At 37.4% G+C, this 23,702-nt stretch overlaps 2 protein-coding genes and 1 long non-coding RNA gene across 3 annotated transcripts in view; 1 reads left to right on the forward strand and 2 right to left on the reverse strand.

Moving 5' to 3' along the window:
• Nucleotides 1-23,702, reverse strand: part of UMAD1 (UBAP1-MVB12-associated (UMA) domain containing 1) — a 200,036-nt gene that overhangs the window by 148,661 nt on the left and 27,673 nt on the right. The window lies entirely within an intron of this gene.
• Nucleotides 1-23,702, forward strand: part of COL28A1 (collagen type XXVIII alpha 1 chain) — a 64,851-nt gene that overhangs the window by 40,639 nt on the left and 510 nt on the right. Inside the window, exons 24-35 of the mRNA XM_013110141.5 lie at nt 1,590-1,658; nt 3,744-3,812; nt 10,505-10,573; nt 12,365-12,433; nt 17,091-17,159; nt 18,816-18,896; nt 18,986-19,021; nt 19,227-19,263; nt 19,585-20,139; nt 21,412-21,590; nt 22,174-22,390; nt 22,834-23,006. Coding sequence (XP_012965595.4) covers nt 1,590-1,658; nt 3,744-3,812; nt 10,505-10,573; nt 12,365-12,433; nt 17,091-17,159; nt 18,816-18,896; nt 18,986-19,021; nt 19,227-19,263; nt 19,585-20,139; nt 21,412-21,590; nt 22,174-22,390; nt 22,834-23,006 — 1,623 coding nt within the window. The remainder of the gene's footprint in view (nt 1-1,589; nt 1,659-3,743; nt 3,813-10,504; nt 10,574-12,364; nt 12,434-17,090; nt 17,160-18,815; nt 18,897-18,985; nt 19,022-19,226; nt 19,264-19,584; nt 20,140-21,411; nt 21,591-22,173; nt 22,391-22,833; nt 23,007-23,702) is intronic.
• On the reverse strand, nt 7,265-13,779 carry LOC119716030 (uncharacterized). Its single transcript, XR_005263652.2, has 3 exons — nt 13,565-13,779; nt 9,684-9,791; nt 7,265-8,030 (listed from the first exon to the last, which is right to left on the reverse strand). It is a non-coding gene; the product is annotated as an uncharacterized lncRNA (long non-coding RNA).

Below are 23,702 nucleotides of genomic sequence, written 5' to 3' on the forward strand. Positions count from 1 at the left end.
CTGAGTTGGAATTTCATGATTTGGAAAGTAGGAAGCATAAAGAAACATCTCCCAGGGCTCTTGCAGTTTGAAATTGGTGGTAAGATTCAAGAGTTTGCCTTTAAAATCTTTCAGTGAAATTATCCCTTTGGACTGTACAATAAGAGAGACTCATACAGACCAGTCCCTGAGGTCTGAGCTGCTTGTCAGGAATCCATCTGTAGTTTCTTGAAGTATTATTTGTTGCAGAAATTTCCAGGCACAATATGCTGATGAAATACACTGATAAAATAGCATTGTTCAGTCAGTTGTAATTCCCTTCCCTTCCCTTCCCTTCCCTTCCCTTCCCTTCCCTTCCCTTCCCTTCCCTTCCCTTCCCTTCCCTTCCCTTCCCTTCCCTTCCCTTCCCTTCCCTTCCCTTCCCTTCCCTTCCCTTCCCTTCCCTTCCCTTCCCTTCCCTTCCCTTCCCTTCCCTTCCCTTCCCTTCCCTTCCCTATCTATTTTTATTGGAATAGTCAGGGGAGAGGAATGCTATTTGCATATAATTGTTCTTCAGGATGTTGTATCTTTATGTATATTAACAACTGACCTTCCAGAAATCTGCAATAGAACCCATTTACCTTTCTTGGTTCTCTGGGACTGAGTGAAGGATGCGCACTGCTCCTTGTATGGACATATGCATACTGTGCTTGGGAATGGGTTGGGTGTGTGTCTTATGAGTATCAATAAGGATTTCCAACTGGCACTGCTGTCACATAGGAACATAAATACTATAGACTGTCAACATACCTTGAGGGATACCTTAAAGTAATAAGTTTTATTTCATGGTTCTGCAAGGAACAGTCTAGTACAAGCTCGGTTAACTTACTCATTAAATGTCAGGAAAATGATTGCTGAAATGAAGGAAGAAGAGAAGACTGCTATTGGTTTCTCCTCTGGTAGTGAAAGGAAGCACTGAGGTTTTGCAAATGGATAAAATCTTTAGTGGGAGTCACTGGAAGAGTGAACGTAAGGAGTAATTGTCTCCTAATACAAGGCATTTTAGGCTAAACTATGAGAAAACAAGTATTTCGTATTATTGATTATATTTCTTTAAATTATTTTCCTTGTACAATGAAATAGTTTACTGCATAGTTTACTTTAGTTTACTGCATAAGAGAACCAACGTGATTTCCCTGAAACACAAAATGTGCTACATAATATAACTTATGGTTAGCATACTGTGTTTCAGTATTGTTGATTTAATTGTTCAAAACTCAGGACTGTTACCCTCAAAGTCACAAAGGTTTAACTTTTTGATTATTTTTTTTTTTTAACTGGCTGAAGATAAAGGTAATATTCTGAAGATTTCTCTCTGCAACTACAAATCTAGATGTTGATGATTTCATAATGAGACCTCCTATTCTTCTAAAAGCTTAATTTGATCAACTGAAACCACAATAAAAAAAAGCACAAAAAATTCTGAGCTTTGCAAATAAATTGGAAAAGCTGGCAACTGCTATTCTATATTTCCAAAAGGATATTAAACAGTTTCCTCACATATTTGTTACTGTTACGTCACGATGATCCAGATACTGACACAATGCCTGATTTATTATTTTTGTACTTAGGGTAACCAGGGCCTGCCTGGACTACCTGGACCCCGTGGAGCAAAAGGTGATGGCCACAAAGGTGAAGCTGTAAGTATAATTTTAATTCTCTACTTTTTATTGTTTGTAATTAGATTCTGTACATTGTGTTCTGCTTCTACTACTACTACTTCTGTGTATGCTCTCTATTTAACTAATTAACTGAGTGTAATTAAGTTTTTCTTTCACTCTTTAGCTTATTTAAGTATCTCACATATTTTGAAGCCCTTCCTTCCTTCCTTCCTTCCTTCCTCCCTCCTTCCCTCCCTCCCTCCCTCCCTCCCTCCCTCCCTCCCTCCCTCCTTCCTTCCTTCCTTCCTTCCTTCCTTCCTTCCTTCCTTCCTTCCTTCCTTCCTTCCTTCCTTCCTTCCTTCCTTCCTTCCTTCCTTCCTTCCTTCCTTCCTTCCTTCCTTCCTTCCTTCCTTCCTTTTTTGTTCAGTATCTCTAGTAACACCTTCTTGGCCAAATCTTGGAGACTTCACTGCCTCATTTTTTTCAGCTGCTTCTCATACCAGGGGGAGTTAAGTTATCTTTTTTTGAAGATTCCTCCTCCCCCTCCTCTTGCTTTCCTGATGGTTAGCTACTGAAGGAGTTAACACCTGAGTGTTCCACCTGGCACATCCATCACAAGGGCCTATCATCCTAAATATCAGTCATCCAAAGCCACACAGATGTGTTTGACAAATCTTTCACTAGAAGGTGTGAATACTGTTACCATCCTTCTTTCACCACATGTCTGTAATCCAACCGTTTTCCACACTACAACCACAAGAGCTCTCCCAAATATGCTGAGGTGGGACTTGATTGCTTCCAAATAGGTCATGGCTCAGCTCCAATTTCCTGTCATTCAAACTGATCCTGGGAAGAGATCCCAGCCCTCCTTTCCCTTTGGGATTCAGAATTAGTTCAAAGGGCACTCACTCAAAATTCCTGGAGAAATGCTATGTACCTGATACATTTCACAGCACTTGGTGACACTAGACTAGCTCGAGACTCTTTGGAAGGTAAAGGAGTGCCAGTTTTGGACCCAGGTCCATTGAACAGGCTACATACAAATAAATGAAATGAAAACCCCTATCATTATCCCAAATAAAACCAAAAAGAAAATGCAAAGGTGATAACAAAAAAGACAGTGATGCAAATAGATGATTGAAAAAATATTATTTGGCCTTAAAATGCATCATAGCAACTAAGTTTTAAACCTTACAAGATTTCTGTCTAAGCTAGGTGAGAGAAAAAAATATCAGTAGATATAGAATCAAAGAGATCAGTGAGAGACTGAAAACTTTTCATTCCTAAATAATCAAAGAATTCAAGATCAGCCCGGTTTGGTAACCATTGATTAATAAAGCAACCCAAAGGCTGGTTGTAGTTTGCCCAGTCACCAGTCACAGGATGGCAAACTTAGGTGGATGTGTGCATGCTGCACTACTATTGCTGACCAAATAATTAAAAAAAAAAAAAAAAAAAGCTTCAGTATTGTATACAGTATTCAGTATGCAGTAGTATTCCTGATGTTTATTATGTTTATTATAGGTTTCCACCTTTGCATGCCCCATGGTCTGGAAAATCCCACTCTATAAATCACTTGTGAACATGAACAAGATTTATGTAGTTAAGGATCTGTAGCTCTGATACAGCAAAGAGATCTGGCATCTGAATGCTGAAAGGGAGGGTAGGGATGCCTCCAACAGCATGAAGGGCCGCTGAAGGGGCTGTGAGGGACTGAATGGGAAGTTCAGCAAACAGGCTGTCAACACAAATAAATCAAAATATGTTAGTTTTGCCTGACCCCAAGGTTTAATGGATCAGCTCTGGTATCCCAGATGTGCAATGTCTGTGGTGTATGCATCATGGAGCAACATCTGCTTTCTGACTGGTTTCTCAGCTGAGAACAGCTCTGATATTCTTAAGTCAGGAGCAGGACTTATTTTCCTCCACTCTGGTAGTCTTTTTAGGTTTCCACCTGGGACTGACTATGATGCTCAGTACACATTGGAAATATTATGCACTCGACAAAATACAGCAGAAACAGAGATGTTAATAACTACTGCTGAAATTCTTTTCTATATGGAAGAACATAAGTACTACTTCTTTAGGACTGCTACTGACATGCTTTATTCCTCTCCTGTACAGGGACCTCCAGGACCAGCAGGCCCTCCAGGACCAGCAGGCCCAAAAGGTGTGGGAGATCCTGGACCAAAGGTACTAGCACAGTGGTAGTACATGCATCTGACTAGTAGACAGGGTAGACAAATATGTCTCCTAAAAGTGCATTAAATTAGGATGAGAAAATGCTGAAATCTTTGTATTTCAGTCAGAAGTTTGCCAATAGGCTTCTCTGCCATGTTGGATGCATAACAGTTATTGCTTTATCTCTGCAGATCTTTCATACACCCAAAGATCCAGGATGTTTCTAGGTACTGGAGTTTCCATGTAGAAGTTAGAATCCAATGCAAGTACAGTATTGACTGTACTTTAACATCTCCTTTTGTCTATGGCAATGAAAAGGGTAAAGGCCCCCAAGGAGTAGCAGAAGTAGAGGTTACTGGAAACAATTAAATATTATTAAAGTTACTAGAAAGCGATTCCCAAGAGAAGACTGAGTCTTAGTCTAAAATGAATATCAGCTTAGAGAAAAAAAAATTGATGGGAAAAAAAAAGAAAGATATGGAGATTAGAAATACATCACTTCCTTTTTGTTGTTGTTGTTTTTCCATAAAACACAAAATAGATAAATGTTAAAAGGTTCTAAGCAGGGTGTAATTGACTTAAAAAGTCACATTGTAACTACTGTGTTATAAAAACTTGGAAAAAGAAGAGACTTACACGTATGATGAAGATCATATAAGAAATTGCTTTAAAATATCCTGCAGAGTGGTTTTATTAATGATTTCCTTATTACATGTGTGAAATAGGAAACAGGGAACATGCTGCAATAGAAAGTAAAATAAATATTGCCCAAACAGAATTTTTCCCAAACAGAAAGGACTTTAAACTTTAGTTCCCAGAACATGAGAGCTCCCATTAAAAGCAAACAACAGTAATGTCTTTAAAATATATCCACAATAAAGAAAAAACTGAATGCCATTCATCCTTAGAATGACCAATAGCCTGCAGATAGGGACCTGAAAAACCTGGCTTTATACTTCTGTTCAGAGCTACCACTTATCAATATATTGAGATATTTCACATGAAATAATGTGGTTTAGAACATGACAGAACTACTAAAGAACTAAAAGTAATTTCAGTTATGCCATTTGGTATAGATTTACGGAAAATATATACAGCTAAACTAACTAGATATTTTATGTGAGGGGAATTTCTTTCTTCTTTTTTATCTTCTTTTTTTTCTTTTTTTTCAAATATAGATTTTACACTGGATATAATGCAGCCTTACAAGAAATTTTTCTTGGTACTACAGAAGAACATTCCATTACAGCCTAGGATATTGTATAAAAATATGAAGTCAGATATTACATAAAAATGTAACCTCTGGCTGCAAAATGTCTGGGGGCATCTTTCCATCTGGAATTCCCCTGTGCCTCCTACTGGAGAGTAGCATTTTCCCCAGAAAAAGGAATTGGAAGGTCATATCAGGTCATTGAATATCTCCCACCATGATACCATGGTTGAATGATTACAAAGCCCAGAAATAGACATCAAAATTTCAATGGGAATATAGGGGTTTGATTTAAAGAAACTTGAGTTAAACAAATACAAAATGTAAATAATGTTTGTTTGTTTGTTTTATTTTTCTGTTTGTTTGTTTTTAAATGAAAGGAAACTACTAGAATAACTGCAGTGAAATTTCTCACAGCTGGAATTTTTTATCTCAACCGTTGTGGTTGTGTTTCTGAAAAGCATCAGAAATATACGAAGTATACAGAAATAAACTTAAGAAAATCATAGTGCCTGGCTAATATAAGAGATCAAAAAGTGGATCACAACTCACATTTGTTCTTATAGTCATGAATCCATGTAATTGCTTGATCAAGCAGTTATTTGGCTGTATAGTTATTACGACAGTTCCAAACCAGATCATGACTGACAGAAGAACAAAATAGTATCATAAAATGCATTAGATGGGAGAAGGTAAGAGCTGTAAAGTAGAAGGAAATATATCCAGCTTTTACACTGGAGGATTTGTGATCTAGTCTTTTTATCACAGGCATTCTTATACCTCTGTAACTGTCATGACATAATAATATATATATATAATATATATATATATAAATAAGTCATATATTAGCTATTACAATACTGTGTTATATAGCCTAATGGGCAAGGCTTCAGAACCTGCAGTCAGTCTGGTTTAGGCAAGACACACACACAGACTCAGAATCTTCTTGCGTACTCCGCACGAGGGTTTTAGGCTGGATTGGAAATGTGCTGTTGAAATGAAGTAGTTCCAATTTACTGTGGTTTGGGTTATGAACCAAAAAGAGGTCAGAGCGAACGGTCTCATAGCACAAGAAATGGATTCTCTTCAGATGAAACTGAGCTAGATCATCAGAGCTGAGAGCATTCTTAATGCGCTTCTGCCACTAGTGGGTGATCAGCCCACAGGTCCAGGCTAGGAGCTGCCTGCGGTCACTGCAGATACATTGCTATTGGGCCTGTAGCACTGTTTGTTGGAGGGCATGTGCCATTAGAAGCTTCCTGTAGAGCAGAGATTTCGACTCCTCATAGCCAGTCATGGGGTAGATTGGGAATGTACCACATCTGTGGGATATGGAGAGGTGGCATCTCATTCTAGGAAGAATTGTATTATAAAAAAAAAAAAAAATCTGTAGAAATAACTGTCTTTGCAAATAACACAAATAACATAATTAGGGCAAACCATGCTCATATCAGATTTTGTTTAAAAAATCAAGCGTAGATCTGTGGGTTTGATTGTGTTGCAGTGTGACATTGCCATAAAATCTGGCTGCTGAGAGCACTGCTTATCTAGCGGTCTCTGTCAGAAATTAAAAAAAAAAAAAAAAAAAAAAAAAAAAACAGAGTTAAAAACACCTGATACAAAAACTTAATTTGTATTTTTAACTTTAAAATAGGCAAGTTTCTTTTTTTGTGATTGAACTAGATTGGTGTGTTAATGCTATAGGGTGAGAATGCGTACTGATTCTCTAAGTGGTGAGCAGCTGTTGCTTTTGCAATGTGGGACTGTTGTTCCAAAGCATTCATTATCTAGGTAAATAGTCACACCTGTGATGTAGTTCTGTGCATCCACACTAAACATGGTGGAGAGTACACTGGAGAAAAAGAAACAAAGAATATAAACAGCTTTTCTCCCTCCTTTCAATTTTGTATTCCTGCTTGCTTATATAAAGTTTGGAATCTTCAGTCTCTACAGAGCTTCCTGGTAGCAAAGGTGCTGCAAGGGAAAACAGTTCACCTGAATTGCAAAAATGCCCCTAGAACTTAGTTCATAAAGTACATAATCTTCCGTGTTTTTTTTTTTTTTTTTTATATTTGTTTGAATTTTAATAAAATATAAGTACACTGGCTATCCCTTATCCTTTCCACATTTAAAAACAACCAACCAACCAACCAACCAAACAAGTAAACATAAAATCCAGCAATCTCAGCATATAAAAAGAACATTTATTTGATAAAAGTGACTCATAAATTTACACGGTAGTTAATGTAAAATTCCTTTGACTGTCACTACATAAGAATGTTCCATTCAGCTGAATCAGAGTTCTGTTCTCCCCCCTTTCAGAAATGGCTCACATATGTGCACACTGCAAGATAGGAATTTTGTGTATCAGAGGTCAAATTCACATGAAAACACAATTGGAACATGTGGGATGCATTCAATCCTGGCAGCACCCTGTTTTCTCTAGCATTAAAACAGAGGCACATAATGTCAGAGGATTAAAAAAAGATATAAAAGCACTATTGCCAACTAGGGGGTGGGTTGCAGACATTCAAGAGCAAGAGCACATCACTAGAAATAAAGGTTCATTCTCAGTAATTGCACAACAGAAAGATTATTAAATTCACCAGCATAGCCCCTAGTGTATGAACGCTTGGGCTGGATCCATTTGCAATATAAATACCTTATGCAGCTTGGGGCCTGTCTATTTGAACTAAAATAGGGAAGGTGGAGATGCAGTTACTCTTTTCTTAGATGTTCTTATAAATACCCTTCTATCAACTAGTTCTCACTAAAGAGAGCACTGCAATGTCTCCTGCGTGTTTCAACACCAAATATACATGCCTCACAGTAAATGAGATGTATATGACGAGAAGCCAAAATTTATTTCCCAGGTGAGCATTAGCTCGTTAAATGAGTTTTCTTGATCCAGTGATAAGGAATAGGCATTGGAGTACCACACTTTCATTGTCTTGATGCAGCTCTTTCTTTCTTGTTTCAGTGGTGTTTTTCTAGTTCACTGCAGATGGTGACAAGCTTGTCTACAAGCACAGTGCAGAAAATAAATTAGAGCTCATCAAAGAGCAGTACTAATCCTTCTTGAAATGAATTCCCTGGAGGACAGCTTAGTGTCACATCTTAGAAAAAAGAACTGCTCCACTTCACAACTCATAAAGCAAAATAGAAGTATTTTTCCTAAGCCAAGAAATACAGAAACTTTGAGAATTACTATAAAGCTCTACAAAAGAGCTTTTCAGTGAGACATCTGGTATTAACTAAGCATGTGAAGCTAAAATTCAATCCTTCACCTGCAATGACCCTGTGTAAGAATGTGTTACCCATGGGAGGAAGAGAGACACAACTTCAAGTCCCTCATGTGCTCTTTTTGGTCAGGACTGATCCAAGAGCAAGTTGCAGGTACATTCAATACTGGAACACATGGAATTGTTTCTCTGCTGAGTAACTTCCCTTCACAGTGGCTTACAGGCTGCTTCACAATCGACAGCAGCCCAGAATCTCCAAAAAGCAATGCATACAGTAAAACCATATCTAAATAACCACCTCTTAGCTTTGGTACCTCTGGCGTGTTTCAGAGGCTTAGGCAGAGAAACCTTTGGCTGCTCTGTGCAACATCTGCTTAGGTTTGTTTGATGGTTTATGAGGACACTGAAGACTAATAGTTTTTCCCTTAATAACAGATGGAGCTAAATAAGAAGATGGCTGCATTTACCTAGACTCTGAGTATTTGCTAGTAATATGACAATCTGAAGCTAATGAAAATACTTTGCAGGAGGAACTGATAAACCAGGAAGGTTTTAATAGATGAGGAATATCTACCCTTCATCTCACTGCAGAAGGGCATTTCCCAGCACCGTGTGTCAGACTCTAGTGCTACAATCTTGAAGCGCTTAAGATTGTAATCTTTAAATGTTTACAGCTAGAATCTGCCACAAAATCAAAACAAAACAAAAAGTTCAAGGGCATTTCCAATGTCCTTTCTGTTTGTATTAGTAGGGAAGGTGTGATGTAAAAATCTCAGATCACAGTAAGAACACCTTTCATACGTGAGAAAAAAAAGTAGCCATCTTTTTTGCTTCCTTTTCCAAACCTGTCTAGACCAAACCAAACCAACCAACAAACTCTCCTCTCTGATCACATCTGAAGGAGAAATTTCCCCCTGACTATATCCGACAGTTGACTTATCCCACAGACTGTGAGCTTGACACATCAATTTAAAGCTAAGAGCATCCCTGTACCATGCCTGTGTCCTGACTCAAGCTGGCCAGTGTCCATTGTTTTGGAAGAAAAAGGGTTTGAAAATAAATTTTATTTTCAAGCCAAATGTTACATGAAGAAGGAAAGCATTATAAGCTAAATTTAAGCCTCAGCCTTTGGATTCAGGGTTCCCACCTCTCCAAATCCATCAAACCTGAGCATAGTTTAGGCTGTGATATATTTACATAAACAGTACAAGTCAGGACTTGGCATGGGAGCTTCATAACCACGTACAAAAACCGCAGATTGGAGTGATCTGTCACTAGAGGCTGAATCTCAGGCATTTCACCTAAAAAGCAGTCATTATAATGTGAAAGCTGCACAATTCTTCACTGAAAGTAAAAGAAGTCATTAAAAGATTCTGTACTTTTCTTTCGTTCCATTTTAACTAGTACAATATATTCTTTCTTTTCACCTACCACAAAGTCTCATCGGAGATCTGCATGATTCATGCTTGTGCCTCTCTTCTGGTTAGAATGCTCCCTCTGCAGGCACATCCATTATTAGAGCTTTTCCTACTGCAAAAACTAATAGAATGAAGGGTTTTATCAATAAAAATATTTATTTTGTCAAGAAATACCATCTCTTAGTGGCTCTGTTGTTAATATATTGGATGATCAATAGCTTATCAGAACATTTTTTCTTGCCAGCACATGCACAGATTTACGGACATTTACTGAACCTGGTTCAGAAATTTCTGCATCTATAACGTACTTTTTTTTTTTCTTTTCTTTTTGAACTGGTGAGCATTTTCTAGTGAAAATATGCTGCATGTGTGCCTATCGACTTGCACAGTTACAGACTGTGGAAAATAAAGCCTCCTCTGTGCCTCTGTGCCTTTTCTTGTCGATAAGGAGCCCTTGTGCCTACTGCTTCCCAGTGGGCATCTTGTCCATCCTGGCAAGCACTTACAGAACATGATAGAAAAAAATGTCATTTTCAAATGATTTTTTTTTTTTTCTGTAGCTGGTAAGATAAATCAGAGTGTTACTCTGCTGGTGGTTTATAACATGTGGATCTTTGCTTGAGGAATAGAGTTTTCTTACTTGGAGCTTAAATGATGTGGGTGCCTACATTTTGGGCTTTTTTTGGTTGTTGTTTAATTTATAATGCAACTGTTTATAACATATTTGTGTTTTGATTTTAAAACTCAGAAGTTTGACAAAATGCTTTGCAAGTGGGTAAAAGGCCTAACAGTTAATAAATGTAAAACTACTGATGATACCATGACTCTTTTCAGGGAGACCGTGGAATGAAAGGCTATCCTGGACCCCCCGGGCCACGGGGGAGCGGAATGATTGGTCCCAAGGTTGGTGTGGCACTGCCTTGAAGCTTTCTGCACATTTATGCTGCCTGACTCTGATCTCTCTGACACCAGAATAGCTTCCTCAGTTATTGATTTGTATTGGTGCAATTGCAGCAGGCATCACGCATAAAAACATGAGCACCAGACATGCGCTTCTACTGCCTGGGTTAGGAAGGAATACTGACTGGATGAAAATTGCATTTGCAGCCAAATTTTATGAGATTACAGCTGGAAATTACACAGAACTGTCAAGCTAATAAATGAGTTAAATGACACATTTCTTCTGTTTGTATCGATTATGTTTCCAAGAGATTCTTTTGTGGATGAAAACATGTCAAATATGAATTCTATGTTTTGTTCAATGAGATTGAATCCATTTAATCTCATTAGTAAAACCATTAGGAAGGAAACATAAAAACAAGAAGTTAATTCTATAAGGAGCCAGCATGCAACATCTAGACAATTCTTTCCTACCTCAACTATAATGACTGATAATTCAGAAAGAAAAAAAAATGCTGGTAAAAAAGGCAATTCAGTGCATGGCTGTATTACTTTATCATGGATGTGTCCATCAATTATTTTTACAAAGTCAATGGGGAGAAACATTGGCTTTGCGTATCTTTCTCCACATTAATTTAAGTTAATCATAGATACATCTTTGTAACTTTTACTTCTGTAGCAGAAGCTAGCAGTTGTCTCCATTTTAAACAGACTGGTATCTGAATGGAGAAATGTCGCTATTACCAGCCTGATACAGAAATGTAGTGAGGAGTAGAGTATGAATATTTTTGCAGGATATATGTCTGACTTTGCTTTGCTTTCTGGAAGCTAAAAAAGTTTCACTTCCTCAGTAAATCATATGGACACAGTCAGTTTAAAAAGTTTGGTAAGTTTAAACTGAGTGTCAAAATCCCGCAAAATGTGTGACCCTATATACTGCTTCCCCAGAGCCTTCAAGAATGAAAAATATGTTATTTGTGGGGAAACAATATCTTGTTTGCAAGGGTGAGGGCCTGCTTGCAGCATCTAGTTCTTGAGATAAGATTTTTAGAACAACAATATTTTGGGTGAACCCCTGTTTATATTTACACAGATTAACAGTATTTTTCACAAGACATTCTCTCAAAGTTTGTGGCAAAATCTTTCGTCACACAGATGAGCACAAAGGTTTTACCTGTCTTTTACTGTAGCTACACAAACCAGAGGGTGTTCCTTTGGCTTTTGTTTCCTCCTCTCCCACTTAGGATTTTCTGACCTGGTGCTCCCAGAGACTGTGGCACCACAATTGTTTGAAATATATGTGTACGTGGTGCACGTGCTACATATATACGTGTACGTGGTGCTACAAATATACGTGTTACAAATATACATGTATGTGGTGCACGTACTAACGTGCTAACGTGCCTGGCAGGTTAACTTACACTGGGTTTTACTGCTCTGGCCTTTTGTGCATCTACTGTCAGTTGGCTTTGTGATTTGGAGTGATTGCACAAAGCTGTTGTTAAAAGTCGGTTTCTGCCCCAGAAAAACTGTGAAAAGTATCACACTGTTTCATGGGAATATCTTAGTCTTTAATTACTTTGAGCTTAATTGTTCCTTTATTTTCCTGGGAATTTGCCAGGGATAATTACTAAAGCCTACAGTGTGAAAACATAAACCAAAGAAAGATCAGAACTAGAGTCTTTAAAAAGGTTTTACTGTTGCTTGCAGCAAATTTGAGATTACTTATTTAGTGTTCCCAGAATAGTGCTTATCTCCTAATTCTTTTTTTTTTTTCTCCACTGACTGTCATAGGGTATTATGGGACAGAAAGGCTTGCCTGGTCCACCTGGCCCCCCTGGCGAAAGCATACAAGGAAACAAGGTAATCCAGTTCAGTATGATAGTGTGTCCAATTTCTTCTCAAAACTGTCTCTTCAAGGAATTTCAAGGAGTCTGTTTTTCTTCCTGCATAAATTCTGTTTTGTCACTGAGTCAGTGAACTCCTGCAAATATTCAGTGTAAATTTAAGTTTCTTGTTCATAAGGTGTGCAAAATTTAGTTGCTGACTTTCAGTATTTTGGGTAAGTGATTGATTGCTCTCCTATTATTCTTGTTGCTACAAATATATTTAATCTGGAAAAAAAGTCTCACCTCTGTCACATTTTATTGATTTACTTGGATTTAAAGCACTGTCCAAAGAAGACATCTAGAGCTTTCTCTAGGTTCCGTTATATAAGACAGTAACAGAGCTACCATGTTTGATAAGAGAAGTCAAGCAACACATAGGTATAGCAATATAAAAGAAATTAGCCAGTCTTCCACATCCTCTTAAGCAGATTTTTACTTACCTAGTTCCAGCCATAACCATAACATCTCTCCTTACAAGGAGAATCACAAACATGGCATGTTGTCAGTATTCAATGTTAATAAAATGTCTTAATAAACGTGTGGAAAAATTAAAACTAAAACTGGAGGCTTTAGTGAAGAAAAACCCAAGTACCTCCTATTTCTCTTAAATGAATGCTTAAATTTGAACATATGATTGAATATTTCCCTGGATTGGGAGAGTTGAGCTCCACTCTTCAATTACAGGTTATTAAACCACCCATGATTCAGTAAAAGGAGCACTATTTCAACTGGGTTGAGAAAGATGCCTCACGGTACTTCAGTAGGTTGCAGAAACTGAAGCCACCATAGAATTTGATGACAAAATAGGTTTTAATTGGAAAATACTGGCATGCTATAACAAGTAAATAAAAATCATAAAAACATACATTGTTGGCAAAATATTTCACGGGAGAACCTTTCTTCAAGGTGGAATTATCCCATACAAGCTTTACCAGGAAAGTACCTACTGTTTCTTTGTTTTACTCAGTACTCGCTCTGATTCCAATTTCAATGTCCTCCAGCTGTCTACCCATTTTTATACTAATGTTAAATCATTTCCCTTTTTATACAGCAGAAACTCTTTCATTTTTTTCACTGTGAAGTGTTTTATAGCACAGAAACTTACCTTACCACGTTCTTTCTTTTCTCATTATTATATGTCTCTTCAACAGATTCTGATTTATCATGTCTCAGGACTTTTCTAGACAGAGATCTGTATGTGGTTAGAATCATATGGCAAAAACTTTGGTCTTGATCTGTTTGCATTTTTCTTCTATTTTAATCATTATCAGTAGCCGCAAAGATACTAGGTATTCTAATGTGACAATATACAGAAAATTTTTTTCCTCCCCTCCCCTCCCCTCCCCTCCCCTCCCCTCCCCTCCCCTCCCCTCCCCTCTCCTCTCCTTCCCTCCCCTCCCCTCCCCTCCCCTCCCTAGTTTCTGCTATTTCTATATGTTTAATGGTATAGGAAAACAATTTCCTGTGTGGCTTTAACAGAAATTTCTGTCGTGTTCCCAGAATCTAATACTTGGGATATATTTTTTTTAAGTTCATGGATATGTGCGGTTTGTTATAAAAGCAATTTGCTACTCTGGGCAGAAATGTTTCATCAGTCAAATGCATCTGATCATGTTACATCATACAGATCATATACTACTTTTTCCATTCCTGAAGAAGGATAAAAGTTAGTCAAAATATGCTCTGTGTCTATAGATAGATAAATAGATACACATACAGTTTTGGATGTTAACATTGGTGCTGCTATGGTAACAGCGCCTGTTTCTTCCATACACTGATGCTTGTTGAGCATCTATTATCTGTCCTATCTCTTCACAGCCATGTCAAGCTTCATTCTTTTTTGTCCACTCTTCATCATCTTAGAGTTACTGTGCTACTGAATTTGAATTATCAATATCATTGCAAGTATTTTTTATATATATGTAGAGCTCTGCCTGAGTAAGAATGGAATGTTAGAAATGAGATGGATTTCAAGTAACTTTATGTTGATATCAGCATCCACAGGTCTTCTTTTTTATGTTTGGTTTCCTTTTAAAACCACAGTCTAGACATTCCTAGATCTACACTCAGTTCAGAGAATGACATTTTAACATAAAAGTCTGCTTATTGATCAGCGATCTGGCAGGATAGCAGGGTCAGGGATCCAAGGGTACATTTTTACATGCATACTGCTTTAGCTTTTAGAACATAACTGATGGTCAAATTTAAATTCAATTATTTACATAGATTGAACTGGCAAAGTATAAAATATTTAATGTAGTATACTTCTTGTTTTGTCTCTAAACATTTAATTGTGGTATCTATGATAAATCTTTTCTATATTGATGATTGATTACACAAGTAGGGGAAGCAGGATTTGGTTCTGGGGTTGACATTTTAAAGGATAAAAGCCACTTATGTGTCTGTGAGAAAGGCATGATTTTTTTTTAGAAGTGTAGGTTTCATTCAATTTTCATTGTCTAAACACCATCCTAACAGTGTCAAGTGACTTCAATAAATCTATAGTTATGTTAGATCTGACGTTTATTGTTAGTGAAGGACCACTGGAATACAAAGCAGATACTAATTCTGGTTCATATGTGTGTGCTCTGTAGATCTGCAAAGAGGTTGATCAGGCAGTTCTATGATGAGTAGTTAGGAAAGGTAGTCAGTCCCAGTGCTGGACAGCTAGCATTGGCACAGGCTGCTTTATTTATTTATTTATTTGTTTGTTTGTTTATTTATTTATTTATTTATTTTTCACTGTGTTTAAAAGTCATTTACAACCTAGGAAGTGCAATCCTGCTAAAACGAGCCTTAAAGTAAATTAGATTAATTAGTCACTGTATGTTCCTCCAACAATGCCAGCTAAACTGTCTTGGGCATCCCACTGCCTTAGTAACATTTCCTCTTTGCAGGAAATTCCTTTCTTCTTCCCTAGTGAATCAGCTGTGCAGCTTGCTGTAGTGCAGTTTCCTGCCCAGTATGCAGAGTCCACATAGCAGTGTCTGAATTTTTGCTTTTGTAAGAAATTGTGGAGTGGGGAAATGGGAGAGTTGTGCTTCCAGAAGCAAGAGGCTGATGATTAGCAGATGAGTGATATATAGGGCTGATGAGGAGTAGAGGTTTTTAGCTCCCAGAGCTGGGGCTAGCCAACCAAAGAGGCTCCCACAGGACAGAGCTCTATGGGTTTTGTGGAGAGGCACATCCCAGTGGAGATGTGAAAGGTAGAGCATGGTAGGTGCCTTCACCTAGCACAGGGCAAGGCCACAACTCACCTGTGTGCAAGCACAAGCTCTTATTTCAGCAGGATCTCTGGAATTCGGGATTTAACCAGGGAGAACCACCCATTGACTGTGACTTCTGGTATGCTGCCTCTTCTGGGAAGCTGTGTCTCATGTCTGACTCCAGATAAACTCCTAGCTCATGAGAGCCAGGACCTTGAGCCATGGGAAGAGAAAGTGTCTGCCTGGGTGGTTCACCGTGTAGCTGCTTCTCCACCTGCAGAAGCCCCCAAGTCCCTGTCTAGCCCCGGTCCAGCCCAGCAGAAATGATCAGTGATCAGTCCATCAAAGGCACTAGTGTGCCTATGGTAAAAGCTGGAGTCTTGATAAATTTGGAAATATATTTTTATATTTCTCTGCCTGGGCAGTATAGCCACTCTAAGACTAGCTGTGAACAGCTATCCTAATATTAGGATAATCATAATAATAATGCTTTAGAGAGACACTCTGAGAGCTCTTGACTGAAAAATACTGAAAAATAACTAGCCTTGTACTGGGCTGTGCAGAAGCTTCAGCTAATATCTCATGTGCTACGTTTGGTACAGGTGATAGCTGATCTCATTGATACTCTTTGGTACCTGCACAGGGCACTGCTGTTATGCTGCAAAAATGAATTTTGATGAAACTTGTGTGTATCAGGGAATATAATCCCCTCTAGCTGTGGTTGAAATGTATACAGTATTTGATCTGAAAAGATAGTTGTTAAAGAAAACAGGACAATTTCTGGAACCCTTATGATGTGAAGGATTTTCTGTATATATTTCCTAACAGCTGTGTTTTATAACATGCTGTATGCCCACATTGTTGGCATGTGCATGCTTTTCAGGTCTGTGCGCACAGCAGGACATACAGAACAATCTTTATAAACAAATTTGAACTTTGTAGCCGGATTGATAGTGTGTTTGGAAGTATCATCAGAAAGCTGTTCTCTCCGCATTGAGATCGGAGATCTCAAACAAAAATCTCTTTTCATTTACTTAAGATCAGAAAAAATAAGTCAACCCTGAAGAGATTCTGGGGGCTATGACGAAAGAAATTTTGTGTTGGACCTGATTTTGCTACTTGTAGACTGGATGAGTGAACCTCATTGTGGTTACTTTTGTCTCCCACCTCTGTCAGTGAAATGACATCTTGTTTTAATTAAATTGGAATAAATTGTTGTATACTTCATGAAGGCTTCACGTACATTATGAAACATATTCAACTGCCTATCTCTCCAGCTGCACACTGCTCCTGTCTTGAAAATTACATTTCATTTCGTAACAAGTATCTTGCTTTCTCTGTGATGCAGAATGTTACAAAGTGAATAGATAATGTATGGAATTTATTTCTATTTTCCATTAAAATTTCTTTCCATATTCTATTTAGGGAGAAAAAGGAAATCAAGGTTTTCCTGGACCAAAGGGTTCATTAGGAATTGGTATTCCTGGACCAAAGGTGAATTCTAAGCTTGCAATAGGAAAAAAAGAAAAAAGTTTTTTTTTTTTCCTTCCTTTATTGGTCATTTGATGTGACAGGTCTTTGAAGATAAATAGTAGGCAAAGACATCGCTTTGTATAGTTGGCAAGGTAAATGCTTGGTACTTATTGTCAGCTTTGGAGTCTGTGAAAATCCCAAATGTCATGAAGGATCAGGCTCTGAAGTAATACCTGGAATGAGATCATACCTGTTAGCAGGAGAATAATATCATTCAAATTATGTATTCAGTTATCTTCAGATATTTTTCAGGTATTACAAAATGTCATTTTATTTGCCAGGCTTTCACAAAAAAATAAAGGGAGGGGGAGGGCCCAGCGTCAGTGTCTCCAAATGTTCAGTTTTGCTGTTTGCTATTAATAACGCAGAGTTGTCACAGATGAAACGGAATAGATGAGTTCTGTAGGAATTTCATCTACGTATTTTCCACTGGATGTGCCAATGACCAAATCAATTTATATGTAAGAGAATACCAGCATCACCACAGCCAGTAGATCATATTTGCTGTCCCTTATGCTGACATTAATTTTGATGAGGTTAAATATAGAATATAGCTCACAGACAAATAATGGAAAGAAATATTGTTTGCTGGATATTATGATTTTATGAAAATAGAACAGAAAGTGACCTCCAAGAACTTATTTAGTGGAGTCTGATTTCCTTTACACTATGGAGGACCTATACACAATTTTCAGGTTTATGTACATTTGAATAAGATCATAATTAGACTCAGAGAGCCAAAAGAGGTCCATACAATTGATGGCAATCACCATGGCAAATGCTGTAACAGAGGAAATATTTGTGTGATGCCATTCTCTGGTAGTAATGAGGAATAATATCAAAATGGATAGTACTCTAGTTAAAAGTCCCTAAAATTTAAAATTTCAAGTGAAATGTAAGGTGGTTAGTAACTTTCAGAGAGAAATAAAAAACTGTCCTGAACAATCACCTTCTTGAAGAAGTATCAAATTTAGATCCTGAATATTTTGATGTTATATTTAATTCCTGCATTATCTGAAAACTGTATCTCAAAATGAAGTAAAGTTGAACTTGGAAATCAAAAGGTCTAGTTACTTGAAGAAAAAAGTGCAGAATTTGCTTCTAAATGTGAAACTATGTATTTTCCAATGTATGTAACAGTCTAGGCATATCTCTTGCTCTCATCTTTGCAAGCTCCCAATACTTCATGGGGGTTCTGTGTGAAACTGGTCTAAATTTCAATACATTGGCAGATTGGAAGCAGTTAAGTCTCTCCATAGGTTTGCATTAACATAGGTCTAATAGTTTAGAATTCTAGAATTTAGAATTTAGGTCTAATTAGTTTAGAATTCAAGAAAATCAAAGAAAAGAAAAAAATATATAATCTCAGCATCAGTGTAAAGGTGTCTTTACTTCTGACTCCTAAATTAAGGTAATTTTTCATTGAAATTTCTTGAAAATGTTTATATTGCCAGTGTTGCTTTCCCTAAGATTCTGTAGTTCATGCCTACATGATAAACCAGTCACAGGACAAAATTCAGAAAATTAATCTTGAAGACTATTTGAACCACAGCTGCAGCTCTTACTACTACAAATACTGGAATTGAAGATGTATTTAATAAGACTGTTTTCAATTAGGGAGACTATGGAGATAAAGGTGATCCGGGAAGCAAAGGTGCCAAAGGAGAGATGGGAGATCCAGGACCTCCAGGACCAAAAGTAAAATATATTTCACATTACTTAATTTTGCACAATAGATATTAGACAAACTTGGATTGTGTTAATTATCTCACTCTACACATTTTCAGGGAATTTGGGGAAGAAAAGGTGAACCTGGTCTTTCGGTAAGTATGTACATGAAATAATTTAAAAGTTAGTGGTTTTTTTGTTTTGTTTTGTTTTGTTTTGTTTTAATACTCATAGTTTATGTGATATTAAGGTTGATCGGGGAGTGTTGCATTGTCTACACTTTCATAAGTAAATAAATTAATAAATTTAATCATTCTTAAAACTACAACAAACATCAAGTTAATTAATACTCTTTTTCAGAGAGAAGAAGTTATCAGACTTATCAGTGAAATATGTGGTAAGCATTTGAGTTTGAAAAAATATTCTCATAAAACACACTGAATTTATATTGCCTGAATTGATTAATCTTTTGCATGCTTGTGTGTGAGAATACCATTTATGTGAAAAATACTCACTGTTTCCAGAACAATAATGGAAGTAGTTTAGTCCAACTCTGTTTCTATTTCTCAGTACCACTGACTATAAAATCTGTTTCTAAGTATTACATAATTTTATTAGCTGAGTTTTAACTGACTGTAAATCAGATATTCAACTTAAATTCATTTTTATAATCAGGAGATATTTTCTCATTAAATACCTGAAACTGTTATTCTTCTAGGTTGTGGTATCAGATGCAGAGTAACACCACTGGAACTGGTATTTGTCATTGACAGTTCAGAGAGTGTTGGACCAGATAACTTCAATATTATCAAAACTTTTATGAAAACAGTCATTGACAAGGTTTCAGCCAACCATGCTACAACCCGCATTGGGATTATCAACTTCAGCCATAAAGTGGAGTTGGTGTCTTCTCTGAAGCAGTACACAACCAAAGAACAGCTGAAATCTGCTGTTGATAAAATGCCCTACTTAGGAGAAGGCACATACACAGCTTCTGCCATCAGAGAAACTATTAAGCTATTTCAGGCAGCACGCCCAGCAGTGAGGAAAGTTGCTGTGGTAATAACGGATGGACAAGCAGACACTCGTGACAAAGTACAACTGGATGTGGTGGTAAGGGAGGCCCACACTACAAATATTGAGATATTTGTCATTGGGGTTGTTCAAAAGACTGATCCCCACTACAGTGATTTTCTGAAAGAAATGGACCTCATTGCAACAGACCCTAATGAAGAACATGTTTACGAGATAGATGACTTCATGACACTTTCAGGTAAAAGAAACTATGTTTGTAAGAGAAAATTTGAAATAAGCAATTAACAGGGTTTGTCCTTTCCTGTAGCAAGGCAAGACAGCCAGTAGAGGCTCATTGAATGGCAGCTTATGTCTGTCTTTTGGATGCAGCTCGTTTTTCAGTTTCCCTTGTTCTTTGGGCAAATGAAACCTTTGCCAAGCCCTTACCTCTCGCAGAAGCAATAAAGCACAATGTACAGCAATTTTCACAGCAAAAGCCTTCTTTGGGGCACTCTTTACCGAGAGCCAGCACCAGCTTTCTCTCACAGTGCTTTTGTGCTGGGCCACAGATTCATCCCTGAGAGAGGTGCAGATTTCTTTCCACCTTGGTGCAATAGCTCTGTCTCTCTCTCTGTCTTTCCTATGGCTGTTGTACTCCGCTGGTGATTTGTCAGTCTTGCAGTCCCTTTACCATCTCTTGTATTCTTCTGAAAGCCACGGGAAAAGCTATGCTTTCATCCTGATTCTAGGGAAGAGATGGTGGAGGAATACCAACAAGGGATCTGCTTTATTCTCCATTATTAATTTCAAACCAAGGCTTGAAATATTATCTGGCCACAGCTGGAATCACATCAAAAAACACATGAAACCTATAATGACCAATGGAAAAAAAAAGTACTTTGGTCTAGACTAACCACAGACTAACCCTATAAACTGTATTTATCCTGAGCATAAACTCATTTTGCTATGCTGAGCCTGTGGATGGACTTAGGTCTATATTTAAGGCTGATGTCTTAAAAAATGAGAACAGAATCCAAGCTACAGTTCTGGTCCCAGCTAGCATTAAAATTAGGGCTCTGGTTCTGGCTTCAGAATTCAACATAAAAGATATCCCAGTTGCTGATTATTTATTTATTTATTTATTATTTTGTGTGTGTGTGTAAATAGAAAGTATAACCCAGTTTTTCCTTCTTAGAAATAAACTCTTTTTTTTTTTTTAATGCTTTTTTTTTCTTTTTTTTTTTTCTTTTTTTTTCTGTAGACCAAGGAGTTATGATTTAGGCTTAAAAAGGGATTTTGGTACTTTTATCTGTTGTTTCATAGAAGAACTAGAGGTTCTTAAAATCAAATAACTTTGAGAGTGTGTTACTTTATTATTTCTCATTTGAGTTTTGACATAACTTCAGAAGGCAGTGTTTCACAAATCATTGTCATTGAAGATTTAAGGCTAATACTGCACTAAAAGCTTGTGGAGAATCACTGTGACTTTTCTTTATTACCCTTAATACATTTCATTATTTTATCTTTTCAGCTCTTGAAAATAAACTCTTCACAAAAATTTGTGATAATGTATCTGAAGTCTACACCAGAAAAGATGTCCTATCTCCGTCTCCAAGCCCAGGATCTGAAATACCCACTGAAGTTAGTCAGTTACCTAGAATGACGACTTCAGAGACTTATATGCCCCCTACAGAAGGAATTGGTTACCCAGTAAGTTATCAAATATTTGTTTAAATTCATACACTATTTAATGCACCATTTATCAATCTTGTAGTATGTAAAGAATGTGTCATTTGGCTGTACCAAAAGATTTGAAGAAAACTTTTAAAGTTAGATTGAAATTATTTGTTTAGAACAGTTTGCAGAAGAGGGTAATACTGTTTCTTAGTTGCAATAAATGATAGCAGTCCTTACTTTTTTGGAGCTCTTATGCATCTTAAAAGTGATTTGGAAATCCTGCAGATGTATTCCCTGTTCAGGAAGATAGTGTGTAAGGCATTTATTTATGTGAAAGTTGATTGTTGGTGCAACGTTGCTCGTCATGGCTACATGTGATAGGTATTTTCAGCCCTTCGGTATTGTTCCGCTTTTCACATTGGACTGTAATTCTAGGATTCTAAAATCATGGCCCCATACTGAGTAATCACTAAAACAAGGTCTGAGTCCACCTGCCATTATCGCTAGGTAACATGTGTGAGAAAGACCCTTACTTTCCTACTTAATTTTCTCATTTTTTTCTTCTTAACATCTGAGATAGTATTTTAAGTTACCAGATTTTTGATTCCTTTTTCAGCTTAGTCCACCGCTGACCGGATACACTGAGGCGCTACCATCTGCTCAGGATCACACTGTGACCGCTTCTGTTCATAGAGAATCAAAATTCCCCCCACTTTATGACATAGTTGAATCCAGACCCCACAGTCCTGTTGCCAATCCTTTGTTCAATGTAACCATTGCTGAAGATCGCCGCCTCGCAGTGTTGCAACCACAGAGAGCATCATCTCAAAAAGGTAAGTAATACTTAACCTGACTAGTGGGTAGCAAGTCTGTACCAAAAACAAGCAACCAACAAACCCTACCCAATGCAGTCACTGTAATCATAATTTTGTTTTTCTGGGTGCTCTGGCTGCAGGTACCGCACACACTGAGAGCCAGAATTTCAAACCTAGATGACAACCTTGTGTATCATTGTGCTTACCTATTTAAATACCCATCTGAGTCTTGCATCTGAATTTAAGCAGTCTCATTTCAAACTAATCCTGTATTCTTTTCAGACCTGTTCATGTACCTCGTTAACTGAAACAGAATTTGGCTACAAATTTCATATGCAAATATATTCTGGGCACTACAAGAAAGAAAGAAAAAAAAAGGATGCTTTAACTACAAAACGAACTCTTAGGATAATGTAACTTATCCCCGGAATCCAAGCTAACTTTTAATAATATACTTTCAGATCCAAGGTGCTTGGAACCTATGAAACCAGGGGATTGTCGAGACTATGTGGTAAAATGGTATTATGACAAAAATGGCAATTCTTGTGGCCGGTTCTGGTACGGAGGTTGTGATGGTAACAACAATAGATTTGAAACAGACGAAGAATGTCGAAAAGCCTGCATTGATGAATAAGTAAGTTGTCTTAACCAGGTCCTTCTTCAAGCACCTCTTTTCCAGGCTAAAACAATCTATTTAAGTGTCTCCCGTAATATGTGATACATACATATTTTCTACCTTTGATCAGTCTTGATGCTTTTTTGAGATGGTGGGAACAAAAGCGCACTTTGCAGTCATGGATTAATACAGTAACACAGTGAGGTTTTCTACTTTGCTCTTTATTCCTTATCATACAGTTTCTAACATTGTATTTGATTTTTTGATCATTACGGTCAGAGAAGTTGAAAATCCATCATATTATATATGAATTTAAGATCATTTTTCTCATGTGTATTATTTCACATTCATCAGCATTGACAGCATTTTCACAAAATTTGTCACCCCACTTTTTACTCCTTTCTCTAGATCACTTATGACCATATTGAGTACGACAGGCCATAGCATGCATCCTCCAGTGACTTCTTTCCACTGGCCATTTATTCCCTTTCCTTTTTCTTCTCCTCATGACTTATTTATAAATTAGTAAACTTTACCTCTTAATCCAATATAACTTTCCTTTGGTGAGGTACATTTCTGGAAGTCCATAGAAGGCTGTACTAACTGCCTTAGGTGCACATGCTCAGTGAGTGAGGCATGGGCTCCAAAGAGCTTTGTTATCAGCGGTGCACAACTTCCTTTACAAAAGCCATATAGCTCCTCCCCAGCAAATTG

This window comes from Anas platyrhynchos, chromosome 2, assembly GCF_047663525.1.
Source record: "Anas platyrhynchos isolate ZD024472 breed Pekin duck chromosome 2, IASCAAS_PekinDuck_T2T, whole genome shotgun sequence".
In the NCBI taxonomy this organism is placed as follows: Eukaryota; Metazoa; Chordata; class Aves; order Anseriformes; family Anatidae; genus Anas; species Anas platyrhynchos.